Source organism: Elephas maximus, chromosome 1 (assembly GCF_024166365.1).
Source record: "Elephas maximus indicus isolate mEleMax1 chromosome 1, mEleMax1 primary haplotype, whole genome shotgun sequence".
In the NCBI taxonomy this organism is placed as follows: domain Eukaryota; kingdom Metazoa; phylum Chordata; class Mammalia; order Proboscidea; family Elephantidae; genus Elephas; species Elephas maximus.
In genome coordinates, this window is record NC_064819.1 from 57,540,181 (window position 1) to 57,558,459 (window position 18,279).

Genomic DNA, 18,279 nt, shown 5'->3' on the forward strand with positions numbered 1-18,279 from the left:
CTGAAAGGGTAAGTAAATGCCACCCTTCTGTTTCCAATATCAAACATACAAACCTATATACAGCCTACTCTATCCTGCTTCCCTCCTGTCTCAGGAAAGAGCAGTCCCTCCTGAAGGAGAAGGCCTTCTCTGCCCCAGCCCCTGGTGCCTTCATAACACCCCTGTCCTATGTATTAAGACTTGTTGTTAGCTGCCGTTGAGTCGGCCCTAGACTCGTGGTGGCCATGTGCACAGAGGAATGAAGCGCTGCCCAGTCCTGTGCCATCCGCACGATAGGCTGAGGTTCAGAACATTGTGATCAAAAGGGGTTTCATTGGCTGATTTTCAGAAGTAGACCTCCAGGCCTTCCTTCCTAGTCCATCTTAGTCTGGAAGCTCTGCTGAAACCTGTTCAGCATCAGAGCAACACGCAAGCCTTCACTGGTAGATGGGTGGTGGCTGCACATGGGCTGGTGCAGTGGCCAGGAATCGAACCTGGGTCTCCTGCATGGAAGGTGAGAATTCTGCCACTAAACCACTACTGAACCTACTTCCTATTTATATATTCAGTGCCCTCCCCCCAACTTAATCTAGCTTCTTTCCATGTTTAGTCCTCTTCCATAAAAAATGAAAACCTATCAGAGCCTTCTTCACCTCCAATTATGGCCATCTCTCTCCTCTCTCCTTCACAGCCAGACTTCTCGTTCCATACTTGTTATGTCCATTTTCTCATTGTGTTCTAAGCCCACTCCACTCCCTACTCCCCCATCCCCCTGAAAGCGCTCCAATGACCTACACGGTACTGGGCCCAGTGGGCGTGTTTTCAGCCCTTGTTTTATCTGACCTCTCAGCAGCATGTGCTTTGTTGACCATGCTCATCTTCTTACTTTGTTCCAGGATGCAACATCTTAGTCCATCCTGCCTCCATGAACTGCTCCTCTCTGACTCCTTAGCCAGTTCATCCTCCTCATTCTCTGCATTAAATACTGGAATTCTGGAAAGCTCAGTCCTGAGCCCTCTCCTCTTCTCATTCGGTACTCTCCATATACTCATAGCTTCATGTATTGTCTATATGCAGACCAGCCACCAATTTCCATCACTGCCTCCTCTTCTGAGCTCAGTATCTCCACCTACCCGCCTACTTGGTACAACCACTTAGATGTCTCAAAAGCATTCTGACTCAGCAGATCCAAGCTCAAACTCATGATTCCCATCCACCCTTCCCCCAGTACCCCAGAAAACCCTCGTTCCCTTCCAGCGTTCCCCATCTCATTGAATGATATTACCATCCATCCAGTTCATTAGTTATGAAACCTAAGTTGTTGTTGTTAGCACCCCTTGAGTCAGCCCCAGCTCGTGGTGCTCCCAGGTACAACAGAGCAAAGCACTGCCTGGTCCTACATCATTACCATGATCAATTGCAGACTGGACTGTTGTGACCCATAGTGTTTTCATTGGCTGATTTTGGGGAGTAGATCACCAGGCCTGTCTTCCTACTCTGTCTTAGCCTGAAAGCTCCACTAAAACCTGTTCAGCATCATAGCAACACACCAGCCTCCACTGACAGGCAGGGTTAGCTGCACATGAAGTGGGTTGGCCTGGAATCGAACCCTGGTCTCCTGCGTGGAAGTCAAGAATTCTACCACTGCCCCATGAAACCTGGGAGATATCCTGTATACCTTCCTCCTCCGCGCATGTATGATGTCACTATGGTCTGTCAATTTGACTTCCTAAGAATTTTCATGTGTGCCACCACAGACGAGTCCAAGCTATAATCTTCACCAGGTATCAGTAGCCTTCTAAGGGTTCTGTGCAAGTTGCCTCTCCTCTTGGCTCCCCCAATCCATTCTCCATACAACAATCAAAGTGATCTCTTTTTATTGTAAATCTGATAATGTTCATTGGCTCCACCCTTCACCCACCCTAAAACTTAAACTTTTCAGTGGCTTTACACTGATTCTTGAAAAATCCTAAATGAAGCCTACACGGCCCATGTGGTCTTTAAATTGCACAAGGGCTGGAACTTGATCTGTTTTTGCTCATCATTATACCCTGGTGCCTAGCACAGAACCTGGCACAGACCTAGCACTCAAATAATTTGCTAAGTACATGAATGATTTTACATTTTAATGTGGCTGAGAATGTATAGCATTCATTTTTAAGAACAAATCTTAACAGGAATGAACTAGAGCAAGAGCGATAATGTAATTTCAGGGGCTTCAGAGGGGAGTAAGACAGGGGAAACGCTTGAGAAGTAGAGTCGAGAGAACCACAGGGAAACTTAGCTCCTTCACAGCTTTGCCTAGAGCCTAGCCCCTTTGCCACATATTTTCTGAACTGTTTTTGCCTGATCCTCTTGATGGCCAAACGAAGATGCTGCAAGAATCTGAACCCCCACCTCCCAAAACAAACAAATTTGTCCATATCCAGTCAACTCTGATTCCTTGGCAACCCCTGTGTGTCAGAGTAGAACTGCACTCCATAGGGTTTTCTTGGCCATGATCTTTATGGAAATAGATTGCCAGGTCTATCTCCACAGCTCTGTGGGGTGGGTTCCAACTGCTTGCTTTTTAGGCATCTACCTTTAGCAGTCGAGAACAAACTGTGCCACCCAGGAACCTAGCAAGAATCTGCAAAACCAAACCCGTTGCCATCGAGTTGAATCCAACTCACAGCGATCCTATAGGACAGGGTAGAACTATGCCATAGGGTTCCCAAGGCTGTAATCTTTATGGAAGCAGACTGCTACATCTTTCTCCAGCAGAGCCTCTGGTGGGTTCAAACTGCTGAACTTCTGGTTAACAGCCAAGCTTTTAACCACTGTGCCACAGGGTTTTCTAAATTGCCAATGGAAGTCTAAATCAGGTTCAACTTGCTTATCATTTTGAGGATATTTTATTATAGCCTATTTCCTTGAAAATGTTCATCCAGTTTTATCACGCACAGTTCAGTTCCTCCTGTACCCCTCTCAGCCGTGAGTGCTATATGAACATGGTCTGTCAGTGCCTGGCCCTCAACCGGGCTTTAGCCAATGTTGCATAGGTTGGTGGATGAAAGAAGAAAAGCATAAGTTAGGATGCTTAGAACTTGATCTCGTCCAGGCATCTCAAACTTAGAGGTCCACAGGGGCCAGGAATGACTGGAAAGGAGGAAGGCAAGAGAGATATAAGTACACTCACGTGTATTATTGGAGTGAGTGCTGGGGATTGGGCTAACTGGAGCACACAGCTAAAGGCATTCAGGTTCAAGTGGTAACCTCTGGGCATGCCAGAGCAAACTGGAGAGTCAAGCCCAGCCCACCAAACATTTTGCAGCTTCTGACTAGTGTGGTTTGGTGGTTGTGTTAGGCAGAATACCGGCCCCCACAGAGACATCAACATGCCCTACTCCCCTTTGCCTGTCAATATGTAACTTTACATGAAAAAGGGACTTTGCAGATGTGATTAAGGAGTTTGAGATAGGGAAATTACCCTGGATTATCTGGGTGGGCCCGGTATAATCACAATGTAATCACTTTTTTTTTTTTTAATCACAAGAGTCCTTCTAAGGGGAAGGCAGGAAGGTCAAAGCCAGAGAGAAATTTGAATCCCATAGGGTTTCCATGTGAAAGCTGGGCAATGAATAAGGAAGGCTAAAGAAGAGCGGATACTTCTGAATTACAGTGTTGGGGAAGAATACTGAATATACCATGGACTTCCAGAAGAATGAACAAATTTGTCTTGGAAGAAGTATAGCCAGAATGCTCCTTAGAAGCCAGGATGATAAGACTTCTTTTCATGTACTCTGGACATGTTATCAGGAGGGACCAGTCCCTGGAGAAGGACACCATGCTTGGTAAAGGAGAGGGTCATCAAAAAAGAGGAAAACCCTCAGTGAGATGGACTGACACAGTGGCTACAAAGATGGGCTCAAGCATAACAATTGTGAGGATGGTGCAATATTTAGTTCTGTTGCACCTAACAACAACGAGAGATTCCAGAAGGAATGCAGCCCCGCCTGCCGACACCTTAATGTTAGCTCAGTGAAATGCATTTCAGACTTCTGACCTCCAGAGCCGGAAGATAACCAATCTGTATTGTTTTTAAGCCTCTAAATTTCTGATAATATTACAGCAGTAACGGAAAACTAGTACAATGGTTAAAAGTATTCAGATTGTAGAGTCAGATTGGCTGGGTTTAGGTCCTGGCTCTGTCTTGCTAGCTGTGTACCTGGGGGAAGTTATGCAACCTTCTGTGCCTCAGTTTTCTCATCTGTACAGTGGAAATGATGATAGTACTACTTTAAAGGGCTGCTATGAAGAGTAAATGAAGTAACTTATATGCAGTGGTTATACAGGCATTGAATCAGCATTAGCTTATTCATTTATTATTTATAGCAAAAATAACATGCTCAGTGGAATTCAGTAACTTGTCCAAGGAAAATGGGTTCAGAGCAGAGCCAGAACTTGAACCCAAATCTGCCAACTCCTAAATTGTTTAGCGCTTTGTCATTATAATGCGCACAATTCCACTTCCCTACGAAATCTCATTTCCAAAGTCAAAGCAACTAATTGTAGCGCAGTAGTTGTGATTTTTTTTTTTTTTTAGTTGTGATAGGGTTTCTAGATAGGTGTAGCTACATTTTAGAGCTATGATTGGCCTTGATGTTCTCAAGCCCTTTCTGGAATGAAATATCAAGAGGAGGCTTCATCTGAATCACATGTGTTTGGCTGTAAGGGTGCCTAGTTAATAACAAGATTTTCTCTATCTATACTTCAGTTACTCCTAGTTTGATCCCCACCAAATATGGCCCATAGAGGAACACAATAAAAGGCCAGCACAGAACCATCAAGATATGGGCTGCTAAGCACAGTTAGTGAGAGAACATTCTGTAGACCCTCTTCTCAAAACATTCCAAAACCTTGGCCCGGCCTCTGAGATAGAAGCACCATATCGAAATCTTTAGGGTTTGTTCAAAACATAAACCAAAAAAACAAACCTTTTGCTGTCCAGTCAGTTCCGACTCATGGTAATCCCTTGTGTTACAGAGTAGAACTGCTTCATAGAGTTTTCTTGGCTGTAATCTTTATGGAAGTATATGGCCAGGCCTTTCTTCCCTGGTGCCACCAGGTGGGGTCTAACTGCGAGCCTTTAGACTAGTAGATGAGTGTAGACAGTGTGCACCATAAGGGGCCTAATATACTGCCTCCAGAATCCTCGTTTCATTTTAAACCTAGGTATTACCAAACCATATCATAAAGGTGGCTGTGCACCCTTCTGAAAGAAATAATTCTTGGAGAAAAGAAATGAGCCTCTAAAAAGATCAGTCTATGAGGAGTCAGTAAGCTGCATTCCAGACCTGTGACACCTACTTGCTCAGTCATATAATCTTGAGTTTTCTCCTACAGTGTGAGAGTCTGATTTTAGAAAGGACGTAGAGACCAGTAGGAGCCCTGGTGGCGCAGTAGCTAAGAGCTATGGCTGCTAACCAAAAGGTCGGCAGCTCGAGCCCACCAGCCACTCCTTAAAAATCCTATTTTAGAGACCACTGAGTCCAAATTGAGACCTGCCAATATTGTGAATTTCCAAATACATAGGTGGCCCTTGCCAGTAGAGAGAAATCATACCTTAAGGGGCTATTTTGAGGAGAAAATGAATAATAAATGTGAAAATGTTCTTATAAACTTAAAAGCACTTTGTAATACAAATTCCAACAGTCTCCAGGGTGCTGTGGATTTTGCAGACCAGTGTCTGACCAAAAATCTTTTCTCTGGCATTGAAGCCCCCTCCCTATCTTCAGCACGAGCGGTGGTAACACTGGGCTATCACAGAGTCAACTGTTGGCTTGCCAAGAGTAATAAGGAGTAATACAAATGATAATAAGCACTGAATTTAAAATCTATACCCTTGGTGACTCTACAGACTTTATATTTTCACCCTAGGTCCTCTTCAGACTCATGATGTAAACATTTTGCCAACAATACACGAATAGTTGCTGACATCTGGGAAAGGACTACAGCTTCTACTGGAAAATCACTCCTTTCTAACACTTAAGTCCCTAGGGAGGACTCTGAGAGGCCTAAAATTCCTCCCAGAATTTTCTCATTGCATACATACCTCATCCCAATGGGTGAAGCAGAATGCTGGAAATTGCACAGTTACCAAATAGTTAACCAAAACCAAATCCAACCAGTTGCTGTCGAGTCTCTGTGACTCGTGGCTTCCCCGTGTGTGCAGAGCAGAACTGTGCTTTATGGGTTTTTTCACGGCTGTGACCTATCAAAAGCAGATTGTCAGGACTTTCTTTCAAGGTGCCTCTGGGTAGATTAGAACCACCCTTCAGTTAGTAGCCTAGCACTTAACCAGTTACGTGACCCAGGGACTCTTAAATAATTACCAAGTGCTTCTTTTTTTTTTTTTTTTTCAAAACCTAAGTATAAATGTCTGTGTTTGTATTGCTCATTCCTGGAACTTTATATGGGGATACGAGTGTGGCTTTCTTCCTTTTGGCGCCATTCACAAGCTATTCTTCTATGGCTCAGAGCCTGCTCACTCTCTGCCCTCCCCTCCCTGTCACTGCATCATAGCAAGTTCATGCCCTTGCTATGTTTCCTTTGCAATGGCTAAATTACATGCCTGGCAACAGGAGTGTCATTTCTGTTGTTCTTCACTGGTCATTCCATGGTCTAACAAGGCTCTGGTAGTGATGGGTGGGGACGAGAAGGAGAGTAGCTATTGTTCTTTCCAGAGGAGACCTGCTCTCTCACGTGTATCCCCAGGCATGAGCCTCTTATGTGCTAACTGGGTCTGGGCAAAGCTGGCATGAAGCAAGCTCTAGCCTTGAGGGAGGAGGGGGAAGCAGAGGCCACAGGCCTAAGTTAGGAGGTCACAAGGAAAGAAAGGGTTCCTGTGAAGGGAAGAGTCCAGGCTAAGTTTCAGTCCTCTTGCCTGGAGGGCATGGGATGGGGAGGGGCGGGGAGGGGTGGGTGAAGAGAGGAAGGAGGAGGGTCAGCTTGGTGTGACGTGAGGTCTTGTGCCTTTCCTGGGGTTGAAATTGAGGAACTGTGCTGAGGCGTTGCTGGTGAGAGTCAGTCCTTCAGAGCACAGGATGGGACAAGAACTCCAGCCGTCGGCTCGGTCTCATGTGTCTACAGGGGCTGGGGAAATTAATGACCCAAGGAGGATATGATATGGTCCAAAAACTTTTCCTGGATTTTTTCCGTAGGCGGCTGAGCCAGAGGCCAACTGCAGAGGAGTTGGAGCAGAGGAACATTTTGAAACGTAAGTGACTAAACCCATGGCGATCACTGATGTTTTGTGGTGGCTTTAAGTTATTAATTGTAGGTCACAGGTAGAATTCTGCCTGGGTAGAAATTATTGAGAAGTTCTTTAACTGTTAAGGCTACATCGTTACCTGTTAGAACACCAAAGAAACATCCCTATGGGGAAAAAAAAAAACCTAACCCATTGCTGTTGAGCATTTCGACTTATAATGACCCTATAGGACAGAGTAGAACTGCCCTATGTTTCCAAGGCTGTAATCTCTATGGAAGCAGACTGCCACATCTGTCTCCCTAGGAGCAGCTGGTAAGTTCAAACCACCAACCTTTTGGTTGGCAGCCAAGTGCTTAACCACTGTGCCACCAGGGCTCCTCGAGCATCCCCATGGAGAAGGTAAATTCTAATCCACTTTGCTCGTTAGAAGTCCACAGACTACAATCTGAACCTTCCCTTAGTAAGTTTTAAAGTCAGAAAGAAACTTAAAAATTAGGGAAAACTTATTATTAAATGATTTTGAGGAGCATTAGTGCCAACTCTGAACAAAAATTGGCTTAAAACTTAAGAATTGATGGCTAAAATATATTCAGTGTTGGTACACCAGTGTTCATTGGAGCAAGTAGCCAAAAATGTGGGAACAACCCAAGTGTCCATCAACAGATGAATGGATAAACAAAATGTGGTATATCCATATAATGGAATATTATTCAGCCAGAAAGGCCACCACATGGATAAACCTTGAAAACATTATGCTGAGTCAAATTAAATCAGGCACAAAAGGGCAAATATTGTGTGATCTCATGTATATGAAATACCTTGGCTAGTCAAATACATAGAGACAAAAAGTTACCGGAGGCTGGGAGGAGCAAGTGGGGAGTGATTGCATAAGGGATACTGGGTTTCTCTTTGGAGTGATGAGAAACCTTTGGAAATGGCTAGTGGTGGTAACGGTTATACAACATGGCGAAGATAATAAATGTCACTGAAATGTACATTTAAAAAAAGTTAAAATGGCAAATGTTATGTATTTTTATATTTTTACCACAATAAAATGACATATATATGTGTGTGTATGTACATACACACAGGAGCCCTGGTGGCACAATGGTTAAGAATTTGGCTTCTAATCAAAAGGTTGGCAGTTGGAATCCACCAGCTGCTCCTTGGAAACCCTATGGGGCAGTTCTACTCTGTCCTATAGGACCACTACGAGTCGGAATCGACTCGATGGCAACCCAGTTCCCAACACCCAGTGCCGTCGAGTCGATTCCGACTCCTAGCGACCCTGTAGGACAGGGTAGAACTGCCCCATAGAGTTTCAAAGGAACGCCTGGTGGATTTGAACCGCCAGCCTTTTAGTTAGCAGCCGTAGCACTTAACCACTACGCCACCAGGGTTTGTTTTTGTTTTTAATATGTATGTGTATGTGTGTGTGTGTAAAGGGGGAGATAGCCATTTGCAAGTGGGACTAGAAAACCTGACTTTACATTGCAGCTTGCTGCTGTTGATAAAACCCCACTGCCCCTTTAAAATCATTCAACTTAAAGTCTAAGAAAGGATTTTCAAATGAAAATGCTTAATGTCTGTCTATCAGGATCTCCACAACTGGGCAGTGGTGTGCCTCCTGAGGCCCTCATTCAAGAAAAGCACCCTGTCACTGTGGCCATGGACTAGAAAAAATGAACAAGCCCCTTGTTTGGTTCAGGACACAGAGATATTTGAATATATACAGAGAATCCACTGGGTGCTCAAATAATAATGAAGATACAGTCCTAAAATAAATCAAGCATCTCAAGGACGCCAGCGTGCCTCAATTTAGTGGAAGATATTAAATACTTAGAAAATAAAACCGTTTTGCCCACATCTGCTCAATCTCTCTCACTAGCAGATTCCTCAAGAGAGTCAAAAAATAGTATTTTTAGTTTAATTCACAATCTCTCCCTTTCTCTCCCTCACACTCTCATATTCTCACATACACAGTCACACTGTTTCTCTGCTTCTCCCTTATACACACACCCTTCTAATTTTTCTCCAGAAAAGAAAAATACACTATACAAAATTTTATAGAAATGCTATGTGTTACACACACACGTGGCACACTCACGTCAGTCATATGAAACCTCAGTTTGGGTGGTTGGTAATTTCTACTTTGACCAAACTAAAATGTTGTTAATTTTACTTTTCTATCCTTCCCCAGTGTGGTCTTGTGACTTGGTCAGCATTGAGTGGTTTGCTAAGGGTGAGCTGTGGAGTCCCACCCCAGAGAAGATGCCCCCTCCCCCCACCACCACCCCCAGAGCCCTCATCAGCTTTATTTTTGCTTGGTCAGTGCCAACTACTCCTTCCCCACCTCTCAGATGGTGTAATTTTCAGATTGGCCTTCCTTGGTCTTGAGTATACCACAGATATTTCCTAGGCCACTAGGAATTTATGTATGTTTTTTTTTCTAACCAAGGGGTCACCTTAAAAGTTTGAGAAAAAAAACCAAAATCAGTTGCCATTGAGTTGACTCCTACTCATGGCAATCCTATGTGTGTCACAGTAGAACTGTGCTCCACAGAGTTTTCAATGGCTGACTTTTCAGGCGATCACCAGGCCATTCTTCCATGGCACCTCTAGGGGGACTTGAACCTTTAACCTTTCAGTTAACAGTCGAGTGCATTAACTGTTTGAACTCCCTTCTAAATTTAAGAGGCCACAAAATGGAATTTGGACATTTTCAGGTGATTTCTGCTGTCAGGGAAATATTCAATCTGCATGATGTCTTTCTGATCCATGGTCAAGTTTCCATTGTTGAGGAGAAAGGAGAACAGACAAGTCACTGTGGAGTCCTAAAATCAGACGTGAGGTAGACGCTTTTGTCTCCTCCCACGTGCCTCACCTGCATTCACACATAACTTGGATCTGTGGTCCTCTGAGGGAATCTGTGGACAGTTTACCTGTGGAGACCACTGCACTGTGGCCTCTGACTGAACTTCTCAACTGAAGGAGCTAAAAACTTCTGGGAGATTCATTCAGGTTTCAGAGAACAGTGCTTATCTCAGCAGGGGTGAGGTTTTTGGAAACAGAAGGTCTAAAACTACCCAGCTCACCTCAGGCTTCCTGAAGGCCTGAGCTCCCAATTCTGGCTTATCAGGCAGGGTAGGTGAGGAGATTGTCCTTGGACTTTTGCCATCTACAGGTGGCTTAGATTCAGGGGACCAAATGGAGGCTATAAGATTATTCCCATTGTTCCTTTTGACTCTGTTCCTTCTTTTCCTGTCCAAATAGCTGCAAATTAAAAAAAAAAAAACTGATAAATTTTGAAAATTTAAATTTTTTTAAAAACAACTTGACCAGCTTCAAACATGTTACTCATTTCATAAACTTTTCATAAACATTTTCTAAAACATATCTCCATCCCCCCACCCTCCCACCCCAGATAACAGTACTTAAAATTCTGGAATTTTGTTTTTCTAAACATGTTTTCTTTCTTTTTTTAAAATCTATTTTTGGTTTGTTTTGCTTGTTAAACAAGAACTGTTTCTTGGTATAAGGAAACAGCCTCAATTTGTTCTAAAACTGATTTTCTGTGCTTGAAAGCCTGTGAGGAACCACTCTGAGGGTGGGGGAGGGGAAAGGGTGCTACAAAGAGGCCAGGGCCTGAGGTGGAGCTGAGTTCTGGGTCTGATGCCTAGCCCCACCCTGCCTGGCCTGTAGCCAGCCCGGGCTCTGCTCAGCAGCCAATAAGACCCAGTGCCCCTTTGAGCACACAATGATCACTCTGATGGGGGCGCCCATGGCGATGACCTCGTGGGTCTCCCCTGGCCACCCCCCAGTTGCCTGATGGGGTTGTGTTGGTACTCTTTGCCTGAGAATTGATGACACTGGGTTCGTAAATTGCTTTGAACTAAAGGTATAGATTCCATAGGTGGTATTTGTGTCCTTGCCCCTCAGAAGGACATAAGGAACTCACACAGGAAACGCAGGCTTCCCTGCTGTGTCCCAGAATGCCATCCTTCGTGGCTTAGAACTGGCCTGTAGAGTATAGGGATCCCCTGACTGGAGTCCAGGATGAGCAGCCAGTAATCATGAGAAGGGCCAGCCCTGATCAGAAGGTGGCATGGGAAGGGGCAGCGTGTTCTGGAAAAAAGAGCTGAACTGTGTTCTAGTGAGGAAAAAAGAGCGAGATTAGTTGTCTAACTAATTAGCTGTGTAGCTTTGACTAGCCAGTTAACTTCCCTGGGCTTTTGTGTCGTCATTTATAAGCCAAGAGCAGTACACTAGTGGGCTTATAGGCCCCTCATGGCCCTTCATATTCTGTGATTCTTTATATTTTAACCAAGTGCTGCTTCCTGGGCACTGACCCTCCAGATTAGACTTCCTCCCATCCCTCCTCCCACCTGCACGAATGTCTGGGGTCTCCTGTCTTCCGGGCAGGGCTTGCTGTATGTCTCCAGTTTGTCTCTGATACATTAATTCGTACTAAGATATTCCCAATTTATCTCTGATACATTAATTCATACTAAGGTATTAATGGCTAACCAGTTTAACTTATTTTTATCCAAGAGAAATTTGCATTTTTAAAGGGAGGAGGTAAAACCTTTAAATCCAAAGAAAGGAGCTGTGATGGTAGAGATACCAGGCAACATGTGGGAAGGAGAGTGGGGCCCTCTGGTGACCCCATCCCATCACACGGTGTGGGCATTTCTTGTACTGCCTCCATACAAGGCCCTGATCTCCAAATGAGGTCACAGCATCCAAACTGTGCCACTTGGGTCTTGCCCAGGAGCCTGAGTTCTACTCTGAATCCCCATCATTTGTCGTAATGGGAGGTCTTGTCGCCTTCAGCCTGAGTTGCCTGCATTTCTGGTTGCTGCTGCTGGGGGCAACTAGGGACAGTTTACCAGACAGTCCCATGTCCCTTCTATGCACGGGGCTTCGCTCTTTTAAAGACCAGTCCTATACTGGGATAATGTAGCCACTGTGCGCTGATAGGACAACCTAATTAAGTTACTGAATTGTAATTTATCACCCAAACCCAAAAAACCTGTTGCCTTCGGGTCGATTCTGACTAATAGCGATGCTACAGGACAGAGTAGAACTGCCTCCATAGGGTTTCCAAGGAGCACCTGGTGGGTTCAAACTGCTGACCTTTTAGTTAGCAGCCTAGCTCTTAGCCATTACGCCACCAGGGTTTTCAAATTTAACACCAGCGATTTCAAAATGAGAAAACAAAAGCCTGGGGCACCCTTAGGAGCCCTCTGCCAAGATCAACTGGAAGTGATTGCCTTTCGCTAACACCATTCTAAGCTCCAGTGGACAAGCATCAAAGGACTGCTTTGACACTAGCTGGTTTTCATGATTGCCTTCAAGTTGGACAATACTAGGCTTATATCAAAGCTTCCATCCTGAGGCCCACAAGGAAAGTGATCTCCCCAAGCCCATTCAGGGAACTTAAAATTTAAATAAGCCCAGATTTTCTGCCCTTCACATCTCCGCTCCCTTCCCCAGACCCTTTTTTACCTAAAACTCCTACAAATAAGTCGCCCCACGTGTTAAGCTGAGAATGTAATGTATAGGCTCTGAAGTATACTCTCCTAAGACGCTCCTTCAAAGTCTAAATGCAGGCAGTTATACCCCACATCGTGGCCTCTCACGTGCTCTGTGGACTCCTCGGAAGGTTCAAAGAATTAATGGAGTCAGGGCTTGCTACAGGTGAGCGTTTTGAAGTTCCTGGTAGTGCTGCGGGCTCTAACCAAAACCAGGTGCTGCCATCGAGTTGACTCTGACTCATGGCGACCACATATGTGTCAGAGTAGAACTGTGATCCATAGGGTATTCAGTGGCTGATTTTTCAAAAAGTAGATCACCAGGCCTTTCTTCCAAGGCACCTCTGGGTAGACTGGAACAGCCAGCCTTTTAGTTAGCCGGTGAGCATTTAACCATTTGCACCATCCAGCACTTTGCCTTTTTCTATCTCTGCAGCAAGGGGCAGGCACCTCGTGGGGCCAGTCTTTTCTACTCCCACAATGCACCAGACACCAGGCCACCTCACAATGGGCCCTCTGCAGTCCCGAGAAGAGAGCCTCCCTTCCCCCCAGATGCCTGTGTCCCTGCTAACAGCTTGCCAGCTCTTATAAGACCTACCCCCTAGCCTTACAGTAATGTTTCTCAACCCAGCACCTCTGCCTGGGGACCCGAAACCCCCGTGGGACATAAAGAAAACACAATGAAAAGATCAGCCTGCTCACCACAGGTTTGAAACAATGCAGACGGTCTACAGGTCAGCACCCCCACAGGCAGAAGGGAGGCTGGGGAAGGGGCCAGGAGCTCTCTTCCACTTTTCAAGCTGTGAGGCACTTGCCTAGAGCCAGCAAAGGTGGAGAGGATGCAGCTGTGTGTGATGCCGTTTACCTGAATCAAAAGCATCTTAAATGTTTCTTTCAGCTCGGAATGAACAGGAGGAACAGGAGGAGAAGAGAGAGATCAAGAGGAGGCTCACTCGGAAGGTGAGACGGTTCTCTAGGCCCGATGGCTGGGGCTGGGGTGGCCAGGCCCACCCGCCACCCTGTGGCCTTCCATGAGCCTCGGTGGCATGCAGCTGCCTGGTTCCCTGGGAGCTGGAGTGGTGGACCCGCTCCCCCAGTGTCTGAATGTGCAGCTCTTTTACTCTGCAGAACCCTCCCGGAACACCGTGGTCCGGTCACCTCAGGGCCCCCAGTCCTTATGGTCTGCAGCCTTCTCTGTTGCTTGCTGGTATGACATCCACCTACCTCAAAAAAGGGATTCAGTGTCATTTCATTTTCAATTTAAAAATTCAGTATAATCCCATCAAGCAACTGGAAATGTGTATCAGTATCAGTTGTCCGAATGCACCATGGTGACTGGCTTTGACCCTGGGAAAGTGTGAATTTCCCTTGCCTCGCATTGTAGTGTTTCCCGCCTATTGAGAGCTATTTAACTTTATTGTTCTAAATCCACACTGAATGACTGAATTAGGAAAATGCCCAAGGTACTGACAGATTTGACGAAGGTGTTTGAAAAGCGCCAACCAGAATTAGGTACCTGATGAGAAATACCTACTTAGATAAGTCCTAAAGCTGGAATTTGTATATACCTTTAACCCTAAAACAGATTTAAATGTTGGCAGTGCAACAAAGGTCCAAGTGGACCTCATTCTATGAGTGGCCTCTTTAATAACTGAGCTCACTTTTGAGACTTTTTTCTTAAATAATTGTACTTTAGATGAACATTTCTGTTAACAAAAGGGTTTCTCATTAAACAGTTAGTACACATACTGTTCTATGACATTGGTTAACAACCCCTCGACATGTCAACACTCTCCCTTCTCAGCCTTGGGTTCCCTATTACCAGTTTTCCTGTCCCCTCCTGCCTTCCAGTCCTTGCCCCAGGGCTGGTGTGCCCCTTCAGTCTCATTTTGTTTTATGGGTCTGTCTGATCTTTGGTTGAAGGGTGAACCTCAGGAGTGACTTCATTACTGAGCAGGTAGGGTGTCCGGGGGACATACTCATAGGGTTTCTACAGTCTCCATCAGGCCAGCAAGTCTGGTCTTTCTTTTTGAGTTAGAATTTTGTTCTACATTTTTCTCCAGCTTTGCCCAGGACCCTCTATTGTGATCCCTGTCAGAGCAGTCAGTGGTGGTAGCCAGGCACCATCTAGTTGTGCTGGACTCAGTCTGGTGGAGGCTGTGGTAGATGTGGTCCATTAGTCCTTTGGACTAATTTGAGGGTATTCTTGGATGATGTTGACAAGTTTAATCAATGACACACAAGATTGAATAATATACTTTGGCCAACAGTCGGCCTGCTACAGTGACTGTCTTGAGAGAAACATAAGTCAAATCTCAGAGACCGTTAAGAGACCCATTAAAATTCATTTCAAAGAGGTTTATTACTAGATTTTTCACCCCACAGATATTATGCAAAGGAAGAAATTCAGAGATTGGAAAATATCATAGCATTTATTGAAGGTGATGATTTGTATTTCTCAATAATACTTTCTCTACCTTAGAGCATCCCAAACATCCAGCGACAAGCCAAATGTCAGCCCAATTAAAAGGAGTAAGATAAGCAAGTGCCTGAAAGATCAGGTGACACGGCAGTGTCATCCTGGTGGTGTGTCATCCTGGTGACGACTAGAAAAAACAGTTGAGTCGATTCTGACTCACGGCAACCCCGTGTGTGTTAGAGTAGGACTGTGCTCCATGAGGTTTTCAATGGCTGATTTCTCTGAAGTGTATCACAAGGCCTTTCTTTGGAGGTACCTCTGGGTAAACTCAAACCTCCAACCTTTTGGTTAACAGCTGAGTGTATGTTAACCATTTGCACTACTCAGGGACTCCAAACAAGCGCTAAATTACCTCACTTCAACGAATTGCCCTCACCCCATCCAAATCTAACTCTTTATTGTTGTTGTTAGGCGCTGTGTAGTCAGTTCTGACTCAGTGACCCCATGTACAGCAGAACAAACCACTGCCTGGTCCTGCGCCGTGCCCACAATCGTCACTATGTTTGAGCCCACTGTGGCAGCCGCCGTGTCAGTCCATCTCATTGAGGGCCTTTCTCTACATCCTTAAGAAACTACCTGTATTTGGACGGAGGGCAGGGCATATTTTTTCCTGAGCATCAGGACGCATCGCTGGTTACCCTAAATGACTGGGGTGTGAAAAGGAGGCTGGTGATGACTTGGCATTTACAATGCAGAGAGATTTAGACATTCAGAAAAATGTTTAAGTCAGGTCTTCGTGAAGTTCATTGGAGTTATTGCGGGGACTCAAACATTCTCCAAAATTTTAGATTTCTTACCAAAAGCTAATAGTAGAAAAATACTGAGACTTTCATTTAATGCTTATCTCTTAAAGAAGACTATAAGATTTCACAGAGAAAAACTTGACTAATTGTGTAATTTAGCACAGGGTGATGGAGGGAGGTCCTTCCCACACCTGTCTCCCCTTAGGTGGGTAATGCTAGGGATAGTTGCCCCCGCCTAGCCCAGTGTTCGTAGGTCTCTAAGGCAAGATAAATGCCTCTTTCTCCTCTTGGTTACCTTACCTTTCTCCTCCCAGGGAAGCCGCTGTAATTTCTGCATTCGCCCTCCCATGGGACTGGATCAGGGAACTGCAAATAATGAGCTGTGTGAAGGGCTAACTGTGTGAGGGAAGGACGGGGAAGCGGTGACCTGACCACGTCTGTGTTTGTAGGCAGAGATGCAGAGCCTATGGAGGTCGGGAGTCCACGCTGCTTCCTGGCTCTGGGCCAGTTGTTTCCTCTGGACCCTTTATCACACCGAGACCAGCTGCCAGGGCGGGTGGCTGCTTCTCATTACTCACCCTCTGCCCAAGGATTTCCTCAATAAAATTCCATTTAATTTTAATGTGCTCGTGAGAAAAATAAAACACAGTAGCTGATGCTGATAGAAAGAGACTAGTGATTTTCTTTCACCAAATTGAGACTAACCTAAAAATTGTATTTTTTTCTTTTTTTTTTTTTTGTCTTTTGAAAAATGCCTGCCTCTCCCTAAAAAAAAAGGTAGAGAAGAGAGATTTGTTGTTGTTGTTAGCAGCTGTCAAACTGCCCCCAGATTCATGGAGACCCCTATGTTATGGAGTAGAGCTTCTCTACTGGGTTTTCTTGGCTGTAATCTTTACAAAACAGTTTACCAGGCCTTTCTTCTGCAGAGCTGCTGGGTGGGTTGGAACCTTTAGGTTAGCAGCCTATGGCAAACTGCTTGCACCATCCAGGTGGATGGATGGATGAACAGACGGACGGATGGATGGATGACAAGAGGGAGAGAGGGAAAGATAGGTAGGTAAAGAGGCAGGCAGACAGAGGAGAGAGGAAGAGGTAGAAAAGAAGGAAAGGAGAAAGGGATTTATTAATAATGGAATTTGAGTCTCAGTTAATTTACTTTTTTGTTGAGTATTTGGTTGCAAGTGGCATCATTGCTGCCACAGATTGAAACATGATGCCACCAACTCATGGATGAGAATCCTGGCAGCATTTACTACTCGGTCCATGCACCACCAGAGAGTGGTCCAGCAGCAGAAGTCAGTCCATCCCCCCATTTCCTCATCACCCTAGGGCTGCTCGCCTGCCTCCTTTGCAGAGACAGGTCCTGTCCAAGGCCTCCAAGGGATTCAGGGATGAAAACGAATCCCTGACCTTCACATCTTGCACTGAGTTTTCTATTTACTCCAGAGCCTGCCGCAGAGAAGCGATTAGTGAAATCCAGATCATGAGTTCCATGAAAACAGATCTGAAAGTCCATACTTGGTAACCTTTTACATGTCATGGCCCACTTAGAGAATGACAGTATTTGTATAACCCCTGGGGTAAATCTTGCTAGTCCTGAGGAACACAAGCTGAGGATTTTGAGTGGGAGTTTTTGTTTATCTGGGATAAATATGATAAACATTGAGTTTTCGTGTGTTTCAGTTATAGTACAAAAACTTACCTCTTGGATTCAGAATGGACTGCCATATTTGTTTACCCAAAACCAAAAAACCAAACCCACTGCCGTCGAGTCGATTCCGACTCATAGTGACCCTATAGGGCAGAGTAGAACAGCCCCATAGAGTTTCCAAGGAGCGCCTGGTGGATTCAAACTGCCAACCTCTTGGTTAGCAGCCCTAGCACTTAACCACTACGCCACCAGGGTTTCCATATTTGTTTACAGCCATTAAAAAAAAAAAGTTGCTATAAAGTTGACTCCAACTCATGGTGACCCCATGTGTGTCAGAGTAGAACTGTGGGTTTTCAATGGCTGATTTTTTTGGAAGTAGATCACCAAGCCTTTCTTCCAAGGTGCCTCTGGGTGGGCTCAAACCACCAGCCTTACGGCTAACAGTCAAGTGTGTTAGCTGCACCCTGTTGTTTCCTGCGACAGGCCAGCAGTGATGTCCAGTGTCATGTCCCAGGAAAACCAAGGCCACCTCAGGACCACCAGAACCACTTTGAGGGGGGTCTGTATGCATCTCCATGCAGGTGGGCCCTCTAGTTCTGATTCACTCACAGATCCTCCCACCACTGGCCGCAGAGGGAGCT

At 45.2% G+C, this 18,279-nt stretch overlaps 1 protein-coding gene across 6 annotated transcripts in view; it reads left to right on the forward strand.

Moving 5' to 3' along the window:
• The window catches only part of PHACTR1 (phosphatase and actin regulator 1), a 697,605-nt gene that overhangs the window by 667,584 nt on the left and 11,742 nt on the right, over positions 1-18,279 (forward strand). For all 6 annotated transcript variants that reach the window (XM_049883909.1, XM_049883923.1, XM_049883943.1 and 3 more), the window contains 2 exons: positions 7,182-7,237; positions 13,664-13,725. In XM_049883909.1, the coding sequence (XP_049739866.1) occupies positions 7,182-7,237; positions 13,664-13,725 (118 nt within the window). The remainder of the gene's footprint in view (positions 1-7,181; positions 7,238-13,663; positions 13,726-18,279) is intronic.